Source organism: Haemaphysalis longicornis, unplaced genomic scaffold, assembly GCF_048455015.1.
Source record: "Haemaphysalis longicornis isolate Haplotype H1 unplaced genomic scaffold, Haemaphysalis longicornis Haplotype H1 scaffold_10, whole genome shotgun sequence".
Taxonomy (NCBI): Eukaryota; Metazoa; Arthropoda; class Arachnida; order Ixodida; family Ixodidae; genus Haemaphysalis; species Haemaphysalis longicornis.
The window spans coordinates 16,470,897-16,489,713 of NW_027526204.1; the positions used below are offsets into that span (position 1 = coordinate 16,470,897).

An 18,817-nucleotide genomic window follows, 5' to 3' on the forward strand; every position below is an offset into this window, starting at 1 on the left:
AACCAAACCAAAAGTCACTACAATGAAGTCCTTAATAACGCAACCAGTCCTAGTTGCTCTCTATACAACGTCAATGTTAACAATCTTAACAGCAAAGGTCATATAATACCCAAGTCCATAGCGGACGGGCCTACCGCTGTCTCCGGCGCTGACGTGTCGTACTCGTAGCGTGGCCGCGACACGCTGGTAGTCGTAGTTGTCCGCTGCAGCGGTGCCGGTGGTGGTGGTACCGACGCAGTTGTGCGCGGTAGTCACACGGTGGACTGCTTTTCGGCTACCCCTCATGGTAGCCCTCGTAGCAGGAAGCAGCCCCTGGCCTCGGGGCCGTCGCCGTGGTAGCAGGTAGCACCAGGGAGCTTCGGGAACGTCGCCGCGTGGGGACCGCCAAGGCGTTAGTTGACGGTGCGTGCTCGCTGCACGCAGGCGCCCGACTGTCGCCGCTGGGGCCATCAAAGCGCAGGTTGGTGGTAAGACGCGGAAGTGGGAGCCGGTGCCACGTCGGTCCACTCCGGCCCAGGCTGACGTGGCTCTGGTCGATGGTGCAGCCTCGTATCCCCGGCTTGTTCCTCGGACTCGTGCCACCTGACCTTCCAGCTGTGGCGTTCTTCTGATCTCTCTCCCCCTCCCGGCCTGTGCCCCGGGATTAAATAGCCTTTGCCCGGCCGTCGCGGCACTGTTGCATTCGCTGTGCCCGTGTCCGCCACACGGGTCACCACCACATTGGTCATTTCTCCACGTGCCTCCCTCGCGTCACCTCGTCATTAGGCCGCCCTCTTCGGGGAAAATTTGCCTTCTCTTTCTTCTTCATCACTGTCGGCCCCTGGCTCCACTATAGTCTGTTTTACGTTCTCATTTTGTGATTACAAGCCTGTGCTGCTGCAACAGACAGCAATTGTAAGCAGCTGGCAATAACAGGATTAGTTTCACCGATCGGGGCCGTGCTGTTTTTTGGCGTTTGTAATAGCTGATGCCAGGTTTTTACATGGTTCCTTGGGTTCCACGAGATCACCTTTTCTGGACGATTCTACGGAGGCTCTCAGCCAGGCCATTAGCTTTACTTAGTTTAATAACTGTAACAGGGACAGAATCCAGCTGGTGCATTTCACTGTCCTTTGCGGCATATCTCCAGTACAGTTGTCTACTGGGAATTATGCGGACTTCAACACTACCAATTTATATTTACAATTAGCACAGTCTACAAACACTGTTCATGGATAGTAAAAACAGGTGCTCATACACAAAGTTTGAATGTTGCCCATATACCTAGCACTTGAGAGATCCATGCAATGGGAAGGAAGTTTTTTTAATTATTCACAAAACCTGTTTGAACCCACCGCCTGGCCAAATTATAAAAAATAAATTCACAACATGCATCACCCTCTCCCCTCCTTTCTTTCTGGTAGCTTAGGTTTCTGCCTATTTCTCAGACAGAGCAAACAGTTGACATGCTTCTTGCTATGTTTCAATGGTTCCCAGCTTAGCACCCTTGGTCCCATCTTTAAATTTTTTGTGATTAATTGTTTCATTGGAAACGAGCCCATCTTTGCAAAGGCTATTTAACGCAGTTTCACTATTTTTAGTAATCTCCTCTCCGGTAGTCAAAAATGGGCCACCTTGTTTAAACTGGATGATCCCATCTCCCCTTATATCCTCAATAAAAAATCTACTCCAATTTTTAACCCTTTTCACAAAATCTGTTGCGGAAGCTCAGAAATACACTTATTTGGGTATTGCATAAACTAGCAGCTTGAGCTGGAAGTCACTTATAACCAATATTTCTTTATCTGTCGGTCATGAACTGTGTTCACGGAGGCATCAACTCACCTATGCTACAGCAAAAGATTACTGTTGTATCTTACTTTAATTTGGTATCAAATTCATGATGCCTGCTCAGTTCCAGTCCTCTCTTGAAGAAACAATATTGAATTTCTTGAGAATGTTTTAACAATGGTTGTCGACTTTATTTATTTTAAATATAATTGCACAAATTCTGTTTAGGACATCGTGTAAGCTTATGGGGCTCAAACATTAGTCAAGGAGAAAGTTTTTACACCTGACATTTTTTTTGCTCTTGATAATTCTAATTATAGTCGCACGGATTCTGTGTCTGAGCTTATACCAACTGGTGAGATTCATACATTAGGGAAAAAACAGTCTTAATCCCTTAAGTTTGTTAGTATTATGCTAGAAACTTGTGAAAACCGTGGCATAACTCAAAATACTATTCGCCATTACCATATAAATTTTTAAAATATTCTACCAACCTGTTTATATTTTCTTTTTTGCACATGTTATCGACTGGAACAGTACAGCTAAACATGTCTTGACTCTGTTGAATGAACAGAAGCAAATGTTTAGCTTATTTTAGCTTTTTTGTTTCTAATTGCTGCCGCATGTAGTATTCTGAACTGTGAGTATCTTTGATATTCACACCTTTATGCCCCTCCTTCTTGTGCCTCTAGTTTGCAGTATGTACTTCAATAAAAATGAAAAGTGTGTGATAAGGGCAGTTCAAGGGGCCAACGAAATGCTGCCTTCGCACTAATTTGCGCAAGACTCACAGAAAAACACATGTACACCCCACACGAAGTGTAACTAACAGCTCAACTGTTGTTTTAAAACAAGACAGCTGTGTATGAAAACAGAGAAAGACCATTTGTTGGGCTAGTTGGTACATACTGAATGGGAGCTTAGCGCAAAAAAAGACGAGGACGGTGGCAAACGTGACAGTTAGTAGCGCCTGGCACGTTTTCCACCGTCCTCGTCTTTTTTTTGCGCTAAGCTCCCATTCATGAAAATAGAGATCTCTGTGCACGAACGCCATTGCTGCTTTTATTTCCAACCCACTGCCACATCCCTAAAATGTGAGTGCCACAGGTGACGTGGTGGAGTGAAAGGGAACTATCGCTCTCACAGGCAGAAAGGACTGCAAGAACAACAGCAAGCATGTCACATACAATGTTATCGATGCCAAGAAGCTGTGTTGTGGCACTGTCTCTGGATGCAGCCTGCAGCCAGGGTGTCTCCTGCAGCCATTACACCCAGACAGCCATTACCAAAAGTACAGTAGGTATGAGCCTCTTCTTTGTAAACGCTAGGTTGTATGCATTACGATTATTTTTCTTTTCAGGTACGCAGTGTTCTCTGACATCACTCATCAGTGCTGGCTCCCAAACAGAGGCAGGATTTGGAGGTCTGACTTTTCGTTATTGTTTCTAGTATGAGTATCTCACAGAGCAGGCAAGGCAGTTAAGAAAACTTCTTATCGTAAAAAGTCAAGGAAAGCTCGCACTTATTCGCAAGACATGAATGGCGAAGCTTTTGTTGCTGAGCATCGCTGGGCACATAGTAATGTTTCATTATTATTGCTTATTTTCATAGTTGTGGTGCTAGTATTCATCGTCATATGCATCAGAGAGGTCGTCATCTTCTTCACAGTAAGTGGGGGATGCAAAGTTATCCTCAGCATTGTAGACTTGCACTATCTCTTCCTCATCTACTCGAGGCAGCAGTGTGGCGGGATCTGCAAGTCGTCTCGGGAAGGATTGGCACACTCGTAGCCATGTCTCCAATCATACATACTGGCTTCTAGAAAATGTAGCGGCTGCGGGGCCTCTCCCAAGCAGGGCGTCTTTTCCTCTTTAGCATTAGCGCTGGTGTTGTTTTTTACATGTGCGGTAGCACTGATGACAGCGCTGGTGGTTGTGTTTTGTTTGCTGAAGCCACTGCACAAGCCGGGTACTCGGCAGTAGCCACGAGGCATGCACTTACGAGAGCTGGGAATTTTCATGGTATTTTTCTTGCAACAGTGAACTTCCGGCTTGTACAACAGCTCCGCTGTTATAAGTGTTATGAACAACTTTTGCGAAATTTCTTGGGCCTAAGCTGATTGATGCCACCACTATTTTTTCTTTGCATCTTGAAGTGCACAAAATTTGGCACTTCTAGTTTTTGGTATGCTAAAGGAAGGTGTATCGGTTAAAACTTTAGCAGTTTATTAGCTAGGTTGTGGGCTAATAGTGCGAAGCCTGAATTTATAAGAGGACCTTGTTGCATGTTAGTTTGCTCGTGGTCTTAAAGAAAATTTAGAATAATGAAAAAGCAGAATTGACCGATACTGGAAACAAAATACACGGTCATTATCTGTGTCTTTAGTTCTTGGTCTTTTTGATTAGTTAAGTAAGAAATCGACCATATTTATTTTAAGCAGCATGTATCAAAAGAGTTCTGGTGTTAGAAATTTTGTTGTGGATGTATGCAATACTTTCTGATAGTGCCTAGTGGTAGCCTTTGTGTGTTTAACCAGAGTTGTACATTTGTTTACCCTATTTGGAAAAGATAAAATCTTGCTACTGCCAGTGTAGGAATTGTTGGCAGACCATCTGGACCACCATGACCATCGCAGGGGTGAGACAGCTGTGCATACTGTGCAGTTTTGATACAGATCCGTTTTTCTGCTCCAAGCTGCTCCAAGGGCATGAAAATTCCTAAAATTGCACCAAACTGCTCCAATGCAGCCTTAAGCTAGGATTTTGACGCTCACATCAGTTTCTAGGGGAGAAAGTGCCAACTTGACATCATGATTTTCCTAGGAAGGTGACAATGTTTTTACCAGTTTTACTGATTGATCAATCACTAATTGATAAAACACAGGGAACAGAAATGTCCCAAAGGTCGTTTTTTAGAAAGTCATGTTTTGAGTTTGCACATGTGATATTCTGTGCATTTACAAAGTAATCCCATCAAAAGCCATTCCAAAGGACCATTGGAAAATACTTATAAGAGCTGAGAGGACAAATGATTTGCACAAGTTGACGAAAAAGCGCAACTTTTAGTGCTCTGTAGCTCCAGAACGTCACCACCAGGCACTGCCGTCTTGTTGTTGGTATATTGGCTTAGCCCTTGTGTTCTGCTTTGTGGCGCCCTTTTTATCGTATCGTAAAAGCATACATATGGCAGAAAAAAGCCAGTGGAGCGACGGAAACGATAGCTTGTAAGCGGAAATGGCTCTCTGGCGGTGTTCGCTGCAAGCACCTTCCCGATAGCTGGGCGAAGTGCCAGATAAGTTATTCAGGAGATTTGTGCACTTCGCCGGTTTTCTTTCAGGTTTAGGTTATCTGGGTAGCTGGGTCATGGTGAGTCATTTTATCTGTTTCTGTACTGAACAGTAACGTTACTGGCGCGAGAATGCTTTAGAACGTGCGCCACACAATGGAAAGTTGCACGGCTCGGTAGGTGGAGTTTATCGAAAACAACTTGGTGCCCGCTGAGTGTGAAACGCAGTGCATGTGTCTATAATAAAGATTCTTGAAGTAAAATTTGGACTCGTAGTGGCGTTTTGCAACGCTGATTTGTTGCTATTGGACAGCAAGCTTGAATACCGAAGAATGAGACGATCAGACACATCGAAAGTTGCGGCCGCGGCTGCATTGTTGTGATTTGTTCAGGCGACGCCCGATAGCGGAACTGATTACTTTTGAATTCCATTCGTAATTATACGCCTCGAGCTTCACAATTGTTGTGCCGCCTGCCGCCACTTTTTCGCGGCGCTTACGGGATGTGCGCTGCGCAGCTGGTAGCGGCTCATGCAATGTTTTGGTTCTCTTTCGCTTCTTTTTTTACTTTCTGCGCTCTAAACATCTTGTTATGGTGATGTCTGTAAGCAAATAGTATGTTTAGGGCACTTCAAAAAACAGCTGCGTCCTGATTAGAGTGCTCGAACACCAACAAGAGCTAGCCGGGGACGCGGTACTGCATACTTCTTTGCCGATCGTACGGGCGTCGGCGACGGCAGCGGCATATCACCACTGTCACCTCCGAATATCTCAGGCGCAAATGAATTCTATTGACGCCTCGTTTAGACCTAATATTGGCAAGTGAGAAGTTGGTTTCATTTTGCAGTGCGGACAACGAATTCGACCTTGTTTTTGATATATACGTCGTAGAAAAATATCATTCGGGGAGGTGATTACCTAATACCTGACAATAACTTGTGGCTTTTATAAGAATATAAGCCACGCGAAAATGTTAAGTATATTTCAAGTCTGTGGGTCACTAAATATGTACCCACTCCCGCCTGATAGCATTGACCAAGGAGATAATGAAACCACGGAAAAATAAATGGTCTGCCAAGTTCAGAAGCAATTTAATAGCTCGTGTGGAAATGAAGAAACCCAGTGCCGCTTTGGGAATCCTAGAGACGTTCGTCTTAGCTTAAGTAAGGTTGAACTCACCAGACCAACTAGATGCGAAATGCACTGATATTTTCCAAGACAGGGAGGAGGGAGAGGGTGGCGCTTAACTATCGTTGTGTACAAATGCGGAGCGAAATCAAGGAATGACCGTTTTAGTAATCACACACAAGCTGAGCGTTCACCTTTATTTTGTTTTTGGACTTAGCGAACAGCTGATCACTCGGTGGACGTTTTTTGTAGTATACAGTAAGGAAGTTCGCAAGCGATTAAAGCTGTCGTTGAAAGAGTGTGGTATCCGATAAGGCCCTCTGATTTCACTTTTGTGCTAAATTTTGCAGGCTCCCTGTGTCATATGATGATGTTTCGAGTAAGCGCTTAGTCACGGCCTCGAATATAAGCGGAGGATATATGTAACCTATGACTGTTGGGGAAAGCTCACCCAAGACGATCCAGCCATAAATTATTTTTGCTGACTCCCGGATGTAATTTTGCGTTATCCATTGTACTTATTACGTAGAATGTCCGCGAAATTTATGCCACATTGGCTTGTTCAGGGTTGTGATCGATATCCGAGATATGAAGCATAACTGGCTATGTTATGTTATGGGAAAGCATTTTACAACCTGTACCTTGTAATACTTTGTTAAATGTCAGGTATGAGTGCTCCGCTAGATTATGAAAGCACACGAAACGCTGATTTGTTGCTATTGGACAGCAAGCTTGAATACCGAAGAATGAGACGATCAGACACATCGAAAGTTGCGGCCGCGGCTGCATTGTTGTGATTTGTTCAGGTGACGCCCGATAGCGGAACTGATTACTTTTGAATTCCATTCGTAATTATACGCCTCGAGCTTCACAATCGTTGTGCCGCCTGCCGCCATTTTTTCACGGCGCTTACGGGATGTGCGCTGCGCAGCTGGTAGCGGCTCATGCAATGCTTTGGTTCTCTTTCGCTTCTTTTTTGACTTTCTGCGCTCTAAACATCTTGTTATGGTGATGTCTGTAAGCAAATAGTATGTTTAGGGCACTTCAAAAAACAGCTGCGTCCTGATTAGAGTGCTCGAACACCAACAAGAGCTAGCCGGGGACGCGGTACTGCATGCTTCTTTGCCGATCGTACGGGCGTCGGCGACGGCAGCGGCATATCACCACTGTCACCTCCGAATATCTCAGGCGCAAATGAATTCTATTGACGCCTCGTTTAGACCTAATATTGGCAAGTGAGAAGTTGGTTTCATTTTGCAGTGCGGACAACGAATTCGACCTTGTTTTTGATATATACGTCGTAGAAAAATATCATTCGGGGAGGTGATTACCTAATACCTGACAATAACTTGTGGCTTTTATAAGAATATAAGCCACGCGAAAATGTTAAGTATATTTCAAGTCTGTGGGTCACTAAATATGTACCCACTCCCGCCTGATAGCATTGACCAAGGAGAGAATGAAACCACGGAAAAATAAATGGTCTGCCAAGTTCAGAAGCAATTTAATAGCTTGTGTGGAAATGAAGAAACCCAGTGCCGCTTCGGGAATCCTAGAGACGTTCGTCTTAGCTTAAGTAAGGTTGAACTCACCAGACCAACTAGATGCGAAATGCACTGATATTTTCCAAGACAGGGAGGAGGGAGAGGGTGGCGCTTAACTATCGTTGTGTACAAATGCGGAGCGAAATCAAGAAATGACCGTTTTAGTAATCACACACAAGCTGAGCGTTCACCTTTATTTTGTTTTTGGACTTAGCGAACAGCTGATCACTCGGTGGACGTTTTTTGTAGTATACAGTAAGGAAGTTCACAAGCGATTAAAGCTGTCGTTGAAAGAGTGTGGTATCCGATAAGGCCCTCTGATTTCACTTTTGTGCTAAATTTTGCAGGCTCCCTGTGTCATATGATGATGTTTCGAGTAAGCGCTTAGTCACGGCCTCGAATATAAGCGGAGGATATATGTAACCTATGACTGTTGGGGAAAGCTCACCCAAGACGATCCAGCCATAAATTATTTTTGCTGACTCCCGGATGTAATTTTGCGTTATCCATTGTACTTATTACGTAGAATGTCTGTTGTACATTGTCGCACAAAATGGCGGTTCCTGTTGATGCGGCGATAAAGTTTTTATTTACTTTTGCTCTTCTTGTGTGGAGATATTGAAATGAACGCCAGGCCTGATGAGGCAACACAGCAGCAAATTTTGGATGGGCAAACTGAAATAAAAGAACAGCTTAATAGCATTGGAAGAAACCAAACAGCCCAAAAAGCTGCTCTAGAAGCCTTGACGAAGCGCATGTCGTCTTTGGAAGGAGCAGTTGCAGGATCCCCGAAAGTAGAAGCAGCAGTAGATGAATACAATCTACGCCCGTTACAACGGACCCGCTGAATCCGGAAAAAAACGTCCGCTATAGCCGAAGTATGCAGTACCCGACCAGGGGGGGGGGGGGTATGTGCCCTAAAGGGGGTACTTTGACGATATTGCATATGCATAGTACATACACATACACTTTGTTCTTTGTATACGCCTGCAACACCTCTGCACAGTGTTCGCGCAAGGGCAAAGAATCGCGTAAACACCGTTTCCAAAGCTTAGCACCGGCACTTGTAAAAGGCCTAGCTTATGCGGTCAAGCGTGTAAAGACGCATGATAAGCTGAGCAAATAAAGCTAGAATATAACTAGGCGCAATTATTAACCAGCTATAAAACATCAGTCGGGGCCATCTGAATTAGCTAGGCTCTTTTAAATCCCTCCGCGACTAGGCAGGTTTTCCCGAAACCGTTCGTCAATCAAACCGGATCACTGCCTGACGTTCCCCTGAGGCAGCTTCCACTTTTTTAACGATTTTAGTCTGGTCATTGAAACAGCTGTAATGAAATAGTCTCATGACGGACAGCTGTGAAATCGAAAGTTATACCAGTTAGACTGCGCACGGTTCCTGGCAGGTTGCACACAATGGATGGGAAACAACCCCCCTACTTGAGACATTTCTTACCTTTTTCACCGAACGGAACGGGAACGATGCATGCATGGGAATAATAAAGACCGAACTTCATTGAACCCGAGTTTTTTATTACATAAAAAAAAACTGACAAGGGCAGACTCGCCTCCGGGTGCACAACTTTGAGTATTCGATAGCCCTGTTTTCAATCTCACCGGAGTCGCGTTTATCGGCAGCGGCGTTGTTCTTGACGGTAGAGCGGGCCGTCTGCTTAGACAGGCCTGTACTTCTGGCGATGTCGGCCTGTTTTTCCCCATGTTCCACAGCGATAATTACGCTTAATTTATCCCACAGTCAAATCAGCTACCCTGCCGCTTATGCCGCCGGTCGCACAAAAAAAAAGCCACTGGCACTGGCTTGGCTTGGCTGCACCAACGACCCGGCTGCCAGCAATGTTGCCAGTCATAACAGTTTTCTCGCCAAACTAAGCAAAGAAAAAGCATATCGGGTGCCGGCTCGCGAAGTCCGCTATAAACATTCAGTCGAAACAATTTTCGCCTAAAATTTAGTCTGTTTTAGCCGATAGTCTGCTCTAGCCGGGTCTGTTATGAGCGTAGTGGACTCCATTTAAAATGCATGGGGACCAGACAAACCAACATAAATGGTTTGTTGTAACCAAAAGTTTGTTGTTGCCGGATCCGCTGTATTAGGCGCAGACTATAAAAAGCTGCGCGACTATCTAAAACGCAGTATGCAGTCTCTGCTGTCAAAAGTAGATGACCTGGGTAATCGCAGTAGGCTATGTAATCATATTTTATACAGAATAGCAGACAGCGATAGCCGGGAACCGTGGTCTGTCGGAAAAACACGTTAAAAACATAGCACAACTAAGCTCGGAATCTCACCACAGTTCATGGAAAGAGCGCAAAGAATCGGCAAATTTATGCCGGGCAAACATCGGCCTGTTATTGCAAACTTTGCATCTTACAAAGAAAAATAAGAGCTTTTGATAAATGCAAAGAATCTAAAAGGAACTGATATCAGCCTCCCGGAAGATTTGTCACCTCAAAGGCAAACGATAAGGCGACAGCTTTGGAAATTCGCCTAGGAACACAAAACTGATAATACGCAGGCTATAATAAAAAACGGCACCCTCTACGGGAACAAAACCAAATATGTTCATGATGAGAGTACTGAGCAAGTCATACGAACCAAGTGACTATGCAGCGATCCGTCCGGCAAAATATCTTTTCTTGTAGTCAATTGTCGCAGTATTAAAGGGACAGACAACCGATTTTTGTCGCGTATATGTTCTCTAGCTCATATGAAAGCTGGCATTTTATTTAGCCCGATAACCACAAGCAATTTGTAAACAAACTGGTGGAAATAATTTTAATTTGGCAGCAAACTTCCTGAAATCGGAAGGGCGGCGGTTCGTAGTGTTGAAACTTGACACTACAATATGGGTCCCTGTCACGTGACCTGCAAACCTACCTGCTACTGTAACTGTTGAAATGTTTATTTACGTATTGAAAACCTTTTACACGAGTATTTGTACAAGGTTAAATTGTATATGTATTTGTAAACATTATTTTGAAAATTTTAAACACATGTCACCCGCCGCCGCAGGGTTGCTCTCAGTGTGCAGGGGTGAGACAGCTGCGCATATTGCGCCTTTCTGATACAATTGTATTTTCCTGCGCCAAGCTGCTCCAAAAGCACGAAAATGGCGAAAATTGCGCCAGACTGCTCCAGAAGAGCCTCAACGGCACGGATTTTGATGCTCATGTCAGTTTCGGCGGGGACAAAAGCCTCCCGCCTCCCGGTCACCGCTTTTATCGTCCGTCAATCGCAAACACAGAAATGGCACAAATAGAAAGACTGAAACGAAGCAAGCGATAGCTTCTAAAACTCGATTCGCTTTCCGTCCGGGTTCGCAGAAACGGCCTTCTCGATTAGGCATCGCTGTGGCAACAAACATGGCCGCCGCCTGATCTGGCTGCTACCAACGCGCTCAGTGCGTATCGCCGATATTTTCCCTGGTTTATGTTATCAGCTGAGTTCCAGTCTATTCATTCTATCTGTTGTGGCTCTGAACAGTGACGTTAACGCAAGGATATGGTTTGAGATTGGTGCCAGATTACGGGAAGTTGGACGGCTAGGAAAAAAACTTCATTGAAATGTGGGGCCTACGTCTTCGGCGTGGTTTGTCCTTGAGTGCGAAACGCGGTGCGCGCGTCTATAATCGGGTTCGTGAAGCGAATTTTTTGGCTTGTTGTGCTGTTGTAAAATGTTGAGGTGTTGCTGTGCTTCGAAGCGCGATCGCGAGCCTCGGGGATGGAACGGTCGACACGAAAGTTGCGGGCTGTGCTGCGGCGCCGCGACCTGTTCAGGCAGCGCCGACTACACGGTTGCCATAGAACGCGACTATAACACTTGATATATGCAAAGTGAAATTTAATTCCAAAATCTACGTGGCTAAACATTAACGCTACTCAAATGACCATAGGGTGAACCTCCGCCCCGGGGACTGAAACGGGTAGGCTGGTTGGGCTATGCGACCGTTAGCTCGAAGCTGCTCAACTGTTGCCGTGACTACAGTCGTTCGTACAACACAGCCTGGAATTACAAAAATAGTAATTTTAGCATTAAAACAGCAAAAAAAAATCACGCCATATCCATGGAATGAATGATGATAAGTGGGGCGAAGCTCGAGAGGGGGAGATCATCGGTAACCGTAACTCTCCCGTGAAAGTTCGCCCATTACATCATTAAGAAAGACTGTGTGCGTACATTGTACAAATCAACTTTTATTTTCGGAGTCAATGCTCCCAGGCCCAGACCTGCTGAAAGACCCCGCGCCATCGAGGACTACCCCGCACCTTCACCACAATTGGTCACGTAGGATATGGGACACAACGGTAAAGAAAGAACTTTTATTTAGGGCGAACTTGTGTCCGAACAAGACGAGAGGAAACGAGCAAAGGTCCTTGCGTCTCGTTCGATCCCCGAGAACGACTGCCTGCGTTCGTGGCGTGATCTCTTGCGTGATCTCCCCCTCGCAGTGCACGTGCGCTCGCGCCTCCGTTGGCGAACACAGACAAGCTCGCGCTCCCGGTGCCGAGTTTGCGCTGCCGGTTGCAGCCGGTTCTTGCGCGTGCAACGCGGCCCACTTTGCGACATCTCCGAAAGCATGCGGCGGTCACGTACCACGAGACACAAGGGATGGACAGACCCATGACTTAAGGAGCTTCGCCCCTAAAAAACGCCACAATTGCGGAGCCCTTAAATTTGATAAGAGTTTTAGTAGTCCGTCTGTTCCATCGTGTACGTAGTTACCGTGCTCACCGGGACTCGTCTGAGCACTTCGTCATTCGTAGCCGTAGGGGGATTAGTTGCCCGCGCCTCCTCGCCCTTCCGCGCGCGCGCAGGCGCAGACCGGTCCGGTAAACCCGGTAACAAAGTAACCAACGGAACAGACGGACTGCTAAAACTCTCTAATGTTAACGGCAGTTTTGTTGTCAGTGTTGCGTGCAGGCGCAACACAATATCACCAGTTAGGAAAAAGGTAGTGCGTTAGTACTTTGGGATACTCTTAAAAACTCTTTTAGGTAAGGCTGTTTAAGTGTTCTGTGTATTCAAAACTGATTGAAATGTGCACTTGACCCTGCAAATTGCTGAAATAATGATTTTTTAAGCTCACAGGACGATGTATTAAATGTCCTTAACTGCTCCAAATCAAGATTCTTCTGCTCCAAAATCGAAATTTTGCTGCTCCGAAAACTGCTCCCAAATCTGTTTGGGCTGTCTCACCCCTGAGTGTGGCTAACTGAGCCTCCATGCCCAGAATCAACGGCAGCGTTCATTAAAAACACCTCGTGAAGAAGCTTTGACGGTTCTGCCTGAGTCAGGGGCATTTGTTCTGCAAAATATTCAATTTCTGTTTCCAAATATGCCAACGGCAGCTTAAAAAAAACGTCGTGCCAGGGGAGAATCGAACTTCCCACCTCCACAACGTGAAGCCAGATTCTACCTATCATCTATCGCAACACATGGCGGATTCGTGCAAAATAGACCATTGCATTAAAAATTCCTCCGCATTTCCCCGAGGGGGAGAATGTGAAAGTGCGAATGCACAGTTGTCGGCCCGCTTGCGGCGCTTGCGCTCGGCCCCCGCAGCCCACCGCCTCGCCGCCTTCTCTTCCATCTCTTCCATCGGTTTTGTAGTATCACGTGTACACCACGCAGTTATCAAGCCGCTATAACGCCGCTGAGTCGCCAACGCACGCCGCTGACGACGTAGTTTGAATGCGTTAAAGATATAAGGCGCGTCTAACACTGATATCACCGTCGCGTCCGTGGCTTGGTCGGTAGCGCGTCGCGCTGCGGCCGCAAAGTCCTCGGATCGAAACCTGGCGCCGGATGCTGTTTCTTTTTCAAATATAGAGGAGCACTGCGGACGCCAACGCCGCCGGCGGTGGATGGTTTGGGGTCGCTTATAAAGTGCATTCGCACTTAAAAAACATAAAGGAACAGGAAATCCTGCGATTCAAACTTTTTTAGCTGGGGACAAGTTTTTGAAGAGCTACTCTATGTCGTGGTTGCCAGCATTATTTTTGGGAGGGACACATACGGCACGTAGATCTCAAAATTGTGATTTAAAAAGTTCTAGGGCGTTATCAGCAAACTGTTCCTCGTCAAGGTGCTTTAAGTGATGCCCTTTCATTCCTAATAGAGAATATATGTTCGACGAAAATTGGTTCTGTGTCCCTTTAAGAATAAGGTTGACTAACTAAGTAGCCTGTTGGAAACATAAATCATTAGTTTTAATAGCAACAGAATCGTGTCTTGATGAGAGTGTAGCTAACAGTGAAGTGTTCGCAGCCAACTTTGTATGCTTCATAAATGATCGGAATAACCATGGTGGGAGCGTATTTGTACTGGTTGACGAAAGCGTTGCGTCGTGTCAAACTATAGTGCGGGGCAGCACATCTGAAGCAGTATGGTGTCAAATAAGACTTCGGAATGGTAAAACGTTATCTGTGTGCTGTTTTTACCGCCCACGCAGGCCTCTGTAGAAACATTATCGGAGCTTACGAGCCAATTAGAAGTAATTAAAACTGACTATATTGTTGTCTCTGAAGATTTTAACCTTCCCGCTCTTCATTGGCACGGCCAACCTGCCTTGTTAGGAATTACTGGTAAGCTATATTCTGCTATGGCCAATATTGTTTACTTATTTTCACTTACGCAGACTGTTTTGTAGCCAACAAGAGAAAATCATGTTCTTGATTTATTTTTCACAAATGCAGCACATAAAGTTCTGTCCATAGTAGTCATACCAGGAATTAAGGACCACGAAGCTGTTGTCTGTAAAATGAACATGACCTGTCAAAGTAGTACTGCTACTAACAGCCGGCATATATTTAATTATGCAAAGGCAAATACTGGTGAAATTGCAGCCGAGCTTGACAATTACTTTGTTGTCTTCGAGACACTTGCAGAATCGCTTTCAGTAGAGCAGCTTTGGTCCAATTTTAAAGATAAGCTTTTGGAACTATGTGGCCGTCACGTGCCGTCCTCGCTTTTATCTAAAAGGCGTCAAAGAAGCAAGCCATGGTTTACGAAACAGTTACATGCCTTAGCACAGAAATGGAAAAGGGCTTACTAGAGTCATTTGCACAATCCGTCCATTCCAAATTTTCGTAAGCTTAAGGAAATTGCATCTCAATTAAAAGGTGCTACGACAGCAGCGATAACTGCCTATTTTCAGTCATTTCAATCACGACTTCAGCAAAATAAAAAGGAACTATGGAAATATGTGAAAGGAAAGAAAAAGGACTCTCTCAATCTCTGCTCTGGAACAGAATGGTGTCGTCATTGAAAGTGCTGAAAAAGCTAAAAGCTTTAATTCGTATTTTAGCTCTGTTTTTTCCGTCTCAGGTACGCGAACAAACGCGTACCATTTATCTGTACCTTCTTTGGGCGAGTCTCAGATGGATGATATTGTATTTTATAGCCAAGGAGTTGAAACCCTGCTAAAGCGTCTAGATTTATCAAAAGCTTCTGGACCTGACGGTCTGCTTAACACTCTCTTGAAATCCTGTGTGCACATAGTGTCCCGGTATTTAGTAATAAGCTTTGAAAATCTTTACGCGATTGTTCCTTGCCTAGTGATTGAAAACTGCCTACTGTTGTATCTATTCACAAATCATGACCATGAAAAATTGTGTCAAATTATCGTCCTACATCCTTAAAAGCCGTTTGCTGCAGAACTTTTGAGCATGTCTCATACTCATCAATAATAAAGCACTTGGAAGCCAATTCCTTGTTAAATGAACGTCAACATGGCTTTCACAAGGACCATTCCTGAGTTACCCAGTTAACTGAATTTACTCATGAGTTAGCATGCGCGCTGGACAACCGAACTAGTATCGACTGCATTTTTTTATATTTCAGAAAAGGATTTGATTTGGTCCCACATAATTTATTATTGCAGAAAATGACCCAATACCAAATTAACCCTCAAGTTATTAACTAGATTCTAGAATACTTAAATTAAAGGTAGCAATACGTCGTCGTGAATGGTGAACAGTCATCCACGACCCATGTGACGTCCGGGGTCCCTCAGGGATCAAACTGGGATCATTATTGTTTTTAATGTATAATAATGACATCACCCTGGATGAGAGTGTTTGCGGATGACTGAATCGTTTATAGAGGAATAAACTGCGAAAGTGATCGGGGCGCAGTTTAAGACGACTTGGACAAAATAAATGCATGGTGTGAAAAATGGCACATGCAACGTAATTTGGAGAATACAATGTGCATGACATTTTCTAGAAAGAAGGCTGAAGCTTCGCCTTCGTATACTGTAAACAAGAAGGTTTTAAAAAGTCTCTGAATGTAGGTATTTGGGCGTATTTTTCACACCTACTTTGTATTGACACCTTCATGGTGATTATACGATAGCTAAGGCGTGTAGATTCTGTGGTTCCTGCGGCGAGACACACGTGAGTTTCCCTAGTTCACACGGGAATTACTGTGCAAATCATGCGTATGGTCGATAGTTGATTACGTGAGTAGCGCATGGGACCCGCTCACTGCACTTGATAAATTTGAAAAAGTGCAAAACATGGGCACTCGTTTCCTGCGAAACACTGTTAAGAGCCACAACTTCAGCATGACGCACTGCAAGCAAACTTTAGGATGGGAACACTTGGCCACACGCCAGGCTAAGCAGCGTCTGAAGCTTTTCCATGAGTTATACTTATCTCGAACTTGTATTTCTCGTGACAGTTACATTGCTCCTTTGCATTACGTATCTTGGCGAGTCGATCACATTTACAAAGTGCGGGAGTACCGATGTAAGACAGCAGCATTTAGTAATTCTTTTTTCCCTAAAACGGTTTTCCAGTGAAATTGGTTGCCTTCAGCGATCGTTGCTGCTGTTGGTAGTGATTAATTTTTTCCTTTGTTAGAGTCACTTGAATTGTCCAGTTGATGACGGGTGTTTTGTTTGAGTGCTGTATAAATACTTAACAAAGCATTTGTTTTCGTCTTATTGTATGTAGCCCGCTAGAATTTTTCGTACATTTTTGTCAATGTGCTTTTCATTGTGTATTGAGTTACTTGCTACAGGCTGGTTAGACTGTACTGTACTTACTGCAAATTGAGCTTGTGTTCTGTCTTGTAATCATGTATTCTTCCCACTGTAATGCCTTATGGCGCTGTGGGTATCCAATAAATAAAAAAATGAAATAAATAAAGAAGTTCTTTAAGGTGGTTACGTAGTGTCACCAATCGTTAATATGCTGCTTACGGACAGCTTGAGGCTACATCATACCGTTGTGACTTACCAACAACAAAGTCACCTTGCCCTTGCTTAATTTCAGCTTCCGTCCACAAGTTCTTCCACATGGTATGACACTAGCCACGTTGGTGCCGGTTTGTGATCACGACGTTTCTGCTGCAACCTTTGGCAAACCTCCAATCGATGTTGAAACACCACCTGACTCCTCTGCGGGAAGATGCCGAACTTTTGCGGATGATTCCGGCAGATCAAACGCCAACGCAAGCTGAAGAATTGCGTTGCCTTTTGGATTGATACGGTGACATATTTGATTTTGGTGATCGTCCTTTGGCACAGACATCCATCGTCCGTCATCGTATTAATACCGGAGATTCCAGCCCTGTGTACAAACGGCCATATCGTGTGTCCCAAGCTGAGTGGCTTGTTATCTAAAAAGAGGTGGACAAAATGCTCAATAGAGACATCATTGAGCCATCCTCAAGTCTTGAGGCGTCACCAGTTGTCCTGGGTAAAAAGAAAGATCGGACATGGTGATTCTGCATGGACTACCGGCACATTAACAAAATCACAAAAAAAGGATGTGTATCCCCTTCCGAATATCGATGATTCGCTCGATTGCCTTCATGGTGCCGCGTCCTTTTCTACCATTCATCTCCGCTCCAGCTACTGGCCGGTCACTGTCGATGACAAGGACCGCGAAAAGGCCGCTTTTATCACTCCGGATGGTTTCTACCAATTCAAAGTAATGCCGTTCGGACTTTGTAATGCCTCAGCTACATTCGAGCGAATGATGGACTCTCTCCTCCATGCCTTTAAATGGTCAACTTGCCTTTGCTGTCTTGATGGCATTACCGTCTTTTCTGCAACATCTCAGACCCACCTCCAATGCCTGTCGTACGCTCTGGCCGTTTTTCGCCGAGCCAGAATTCAACTTAATTCCAAATGCAAGTTTGGACGGCGGCAAATCACCATCCTCGGCCACCTGGTTGATGTTAAAGGAGTGCAACCTGACCTCGACAAGATGGAAGCTGTGCGAAAATTTCCTCCACGCTAAGCAAGACGTGCGCAGCTTTGCCGGTTCGTGCTCTTATTTCTGCCGCTTTGTCCGAAATTTTGTCGAAAAGTTGTCTGCTGCTGTCGATCTGCAAGCAATTATGTGACCTCTAATTCTTTGTGTCCATGCGGTGTAACCAAGAAACTTGCACTGAGCTTCACACATTTCACTGGCTTATTTTCGTCTGCGGAATACACTTCACTGACACCTCCGACCTGCACGACCCCAGCACTTCCTTAACATCATATCCAGCTGTGCTTCAAACAGACGTCTTGCTTTTTGTAAATTTTTCCCACGATAAAAGCTGTCAAGTTCATTTAGTTCCCAAAGACCTTCTAAAATATCGTCGGCATGTTGTCCTGCGCCATGGCTACCGTTTGAAAGGGCACCAGACATGCAGCGCGGGCCGCTAACCACGCGTAATCCTGCACCAATTGAGCAGCTATTAGACATGTGGCGCTAGGGGTGGAATCGACGGGGCGCTGCCTTACCTTTGCAAAATGCCTATAGGGTCAAGACCAATCACTTTAGTTGCCGTAGCAGCGACACTGGGTCGCGGATTACTGGAGTGACAGAGGTTGCATTGCTTTTGTCGCTCTAATCACAACTATGAGTGTATATACAAAGAACGTGTGTTGTACTGCTCGCAGGTGAACACTTCAGTGGTCACCTCACCTTATCTGTGTTTTATTGGTGGCGCAGATATTTTTCAGCACTGGCCCTAATTTCAAAATGTTGACACAATTTGAAATGTTTTTACGATTTTATTGAAGATATTTTATTCGTTGTGAATTTTACTACTTTGTTATGTTTTCATTTTAG

At 44.9% G+C, this 18,817-nt stretch overlaps 1 protein-coding gene across 8 annotated transcripts in view; it reads left to right on the plus strand.

Moving 5' to 3' along the window:
• LOC144158232 (uncharacterized) overlaps nt 1-18,817 on the plus strand; it is a 70,026-nt gene that overhangs the window by 42,974 nt on the left and 8,235 nt on the right. For 7 of the 8 annotated variants that reach the window (XM_077688948.1, XM_077688951.1, XM_077688950.1 and 4 more), the window contains 2 exons: nt 2,917-3,070; nt 3,131-3,193. In XM_077688948.1, coding sequence (XP_077545074.1) covers nt 2,947-3,070; nt 3,131-3,193 — 187 coding nt within the window. In that variant the 5' untranslated portion in view covers nt 2,917-2,946. The remainder of the gene's footprint in view (nt 1-2,916; nt 3,071-3,130; nt 3,194-18,817) is intronic. The other variant, XM_077688945.1, reaches the window with a different exon arrangement.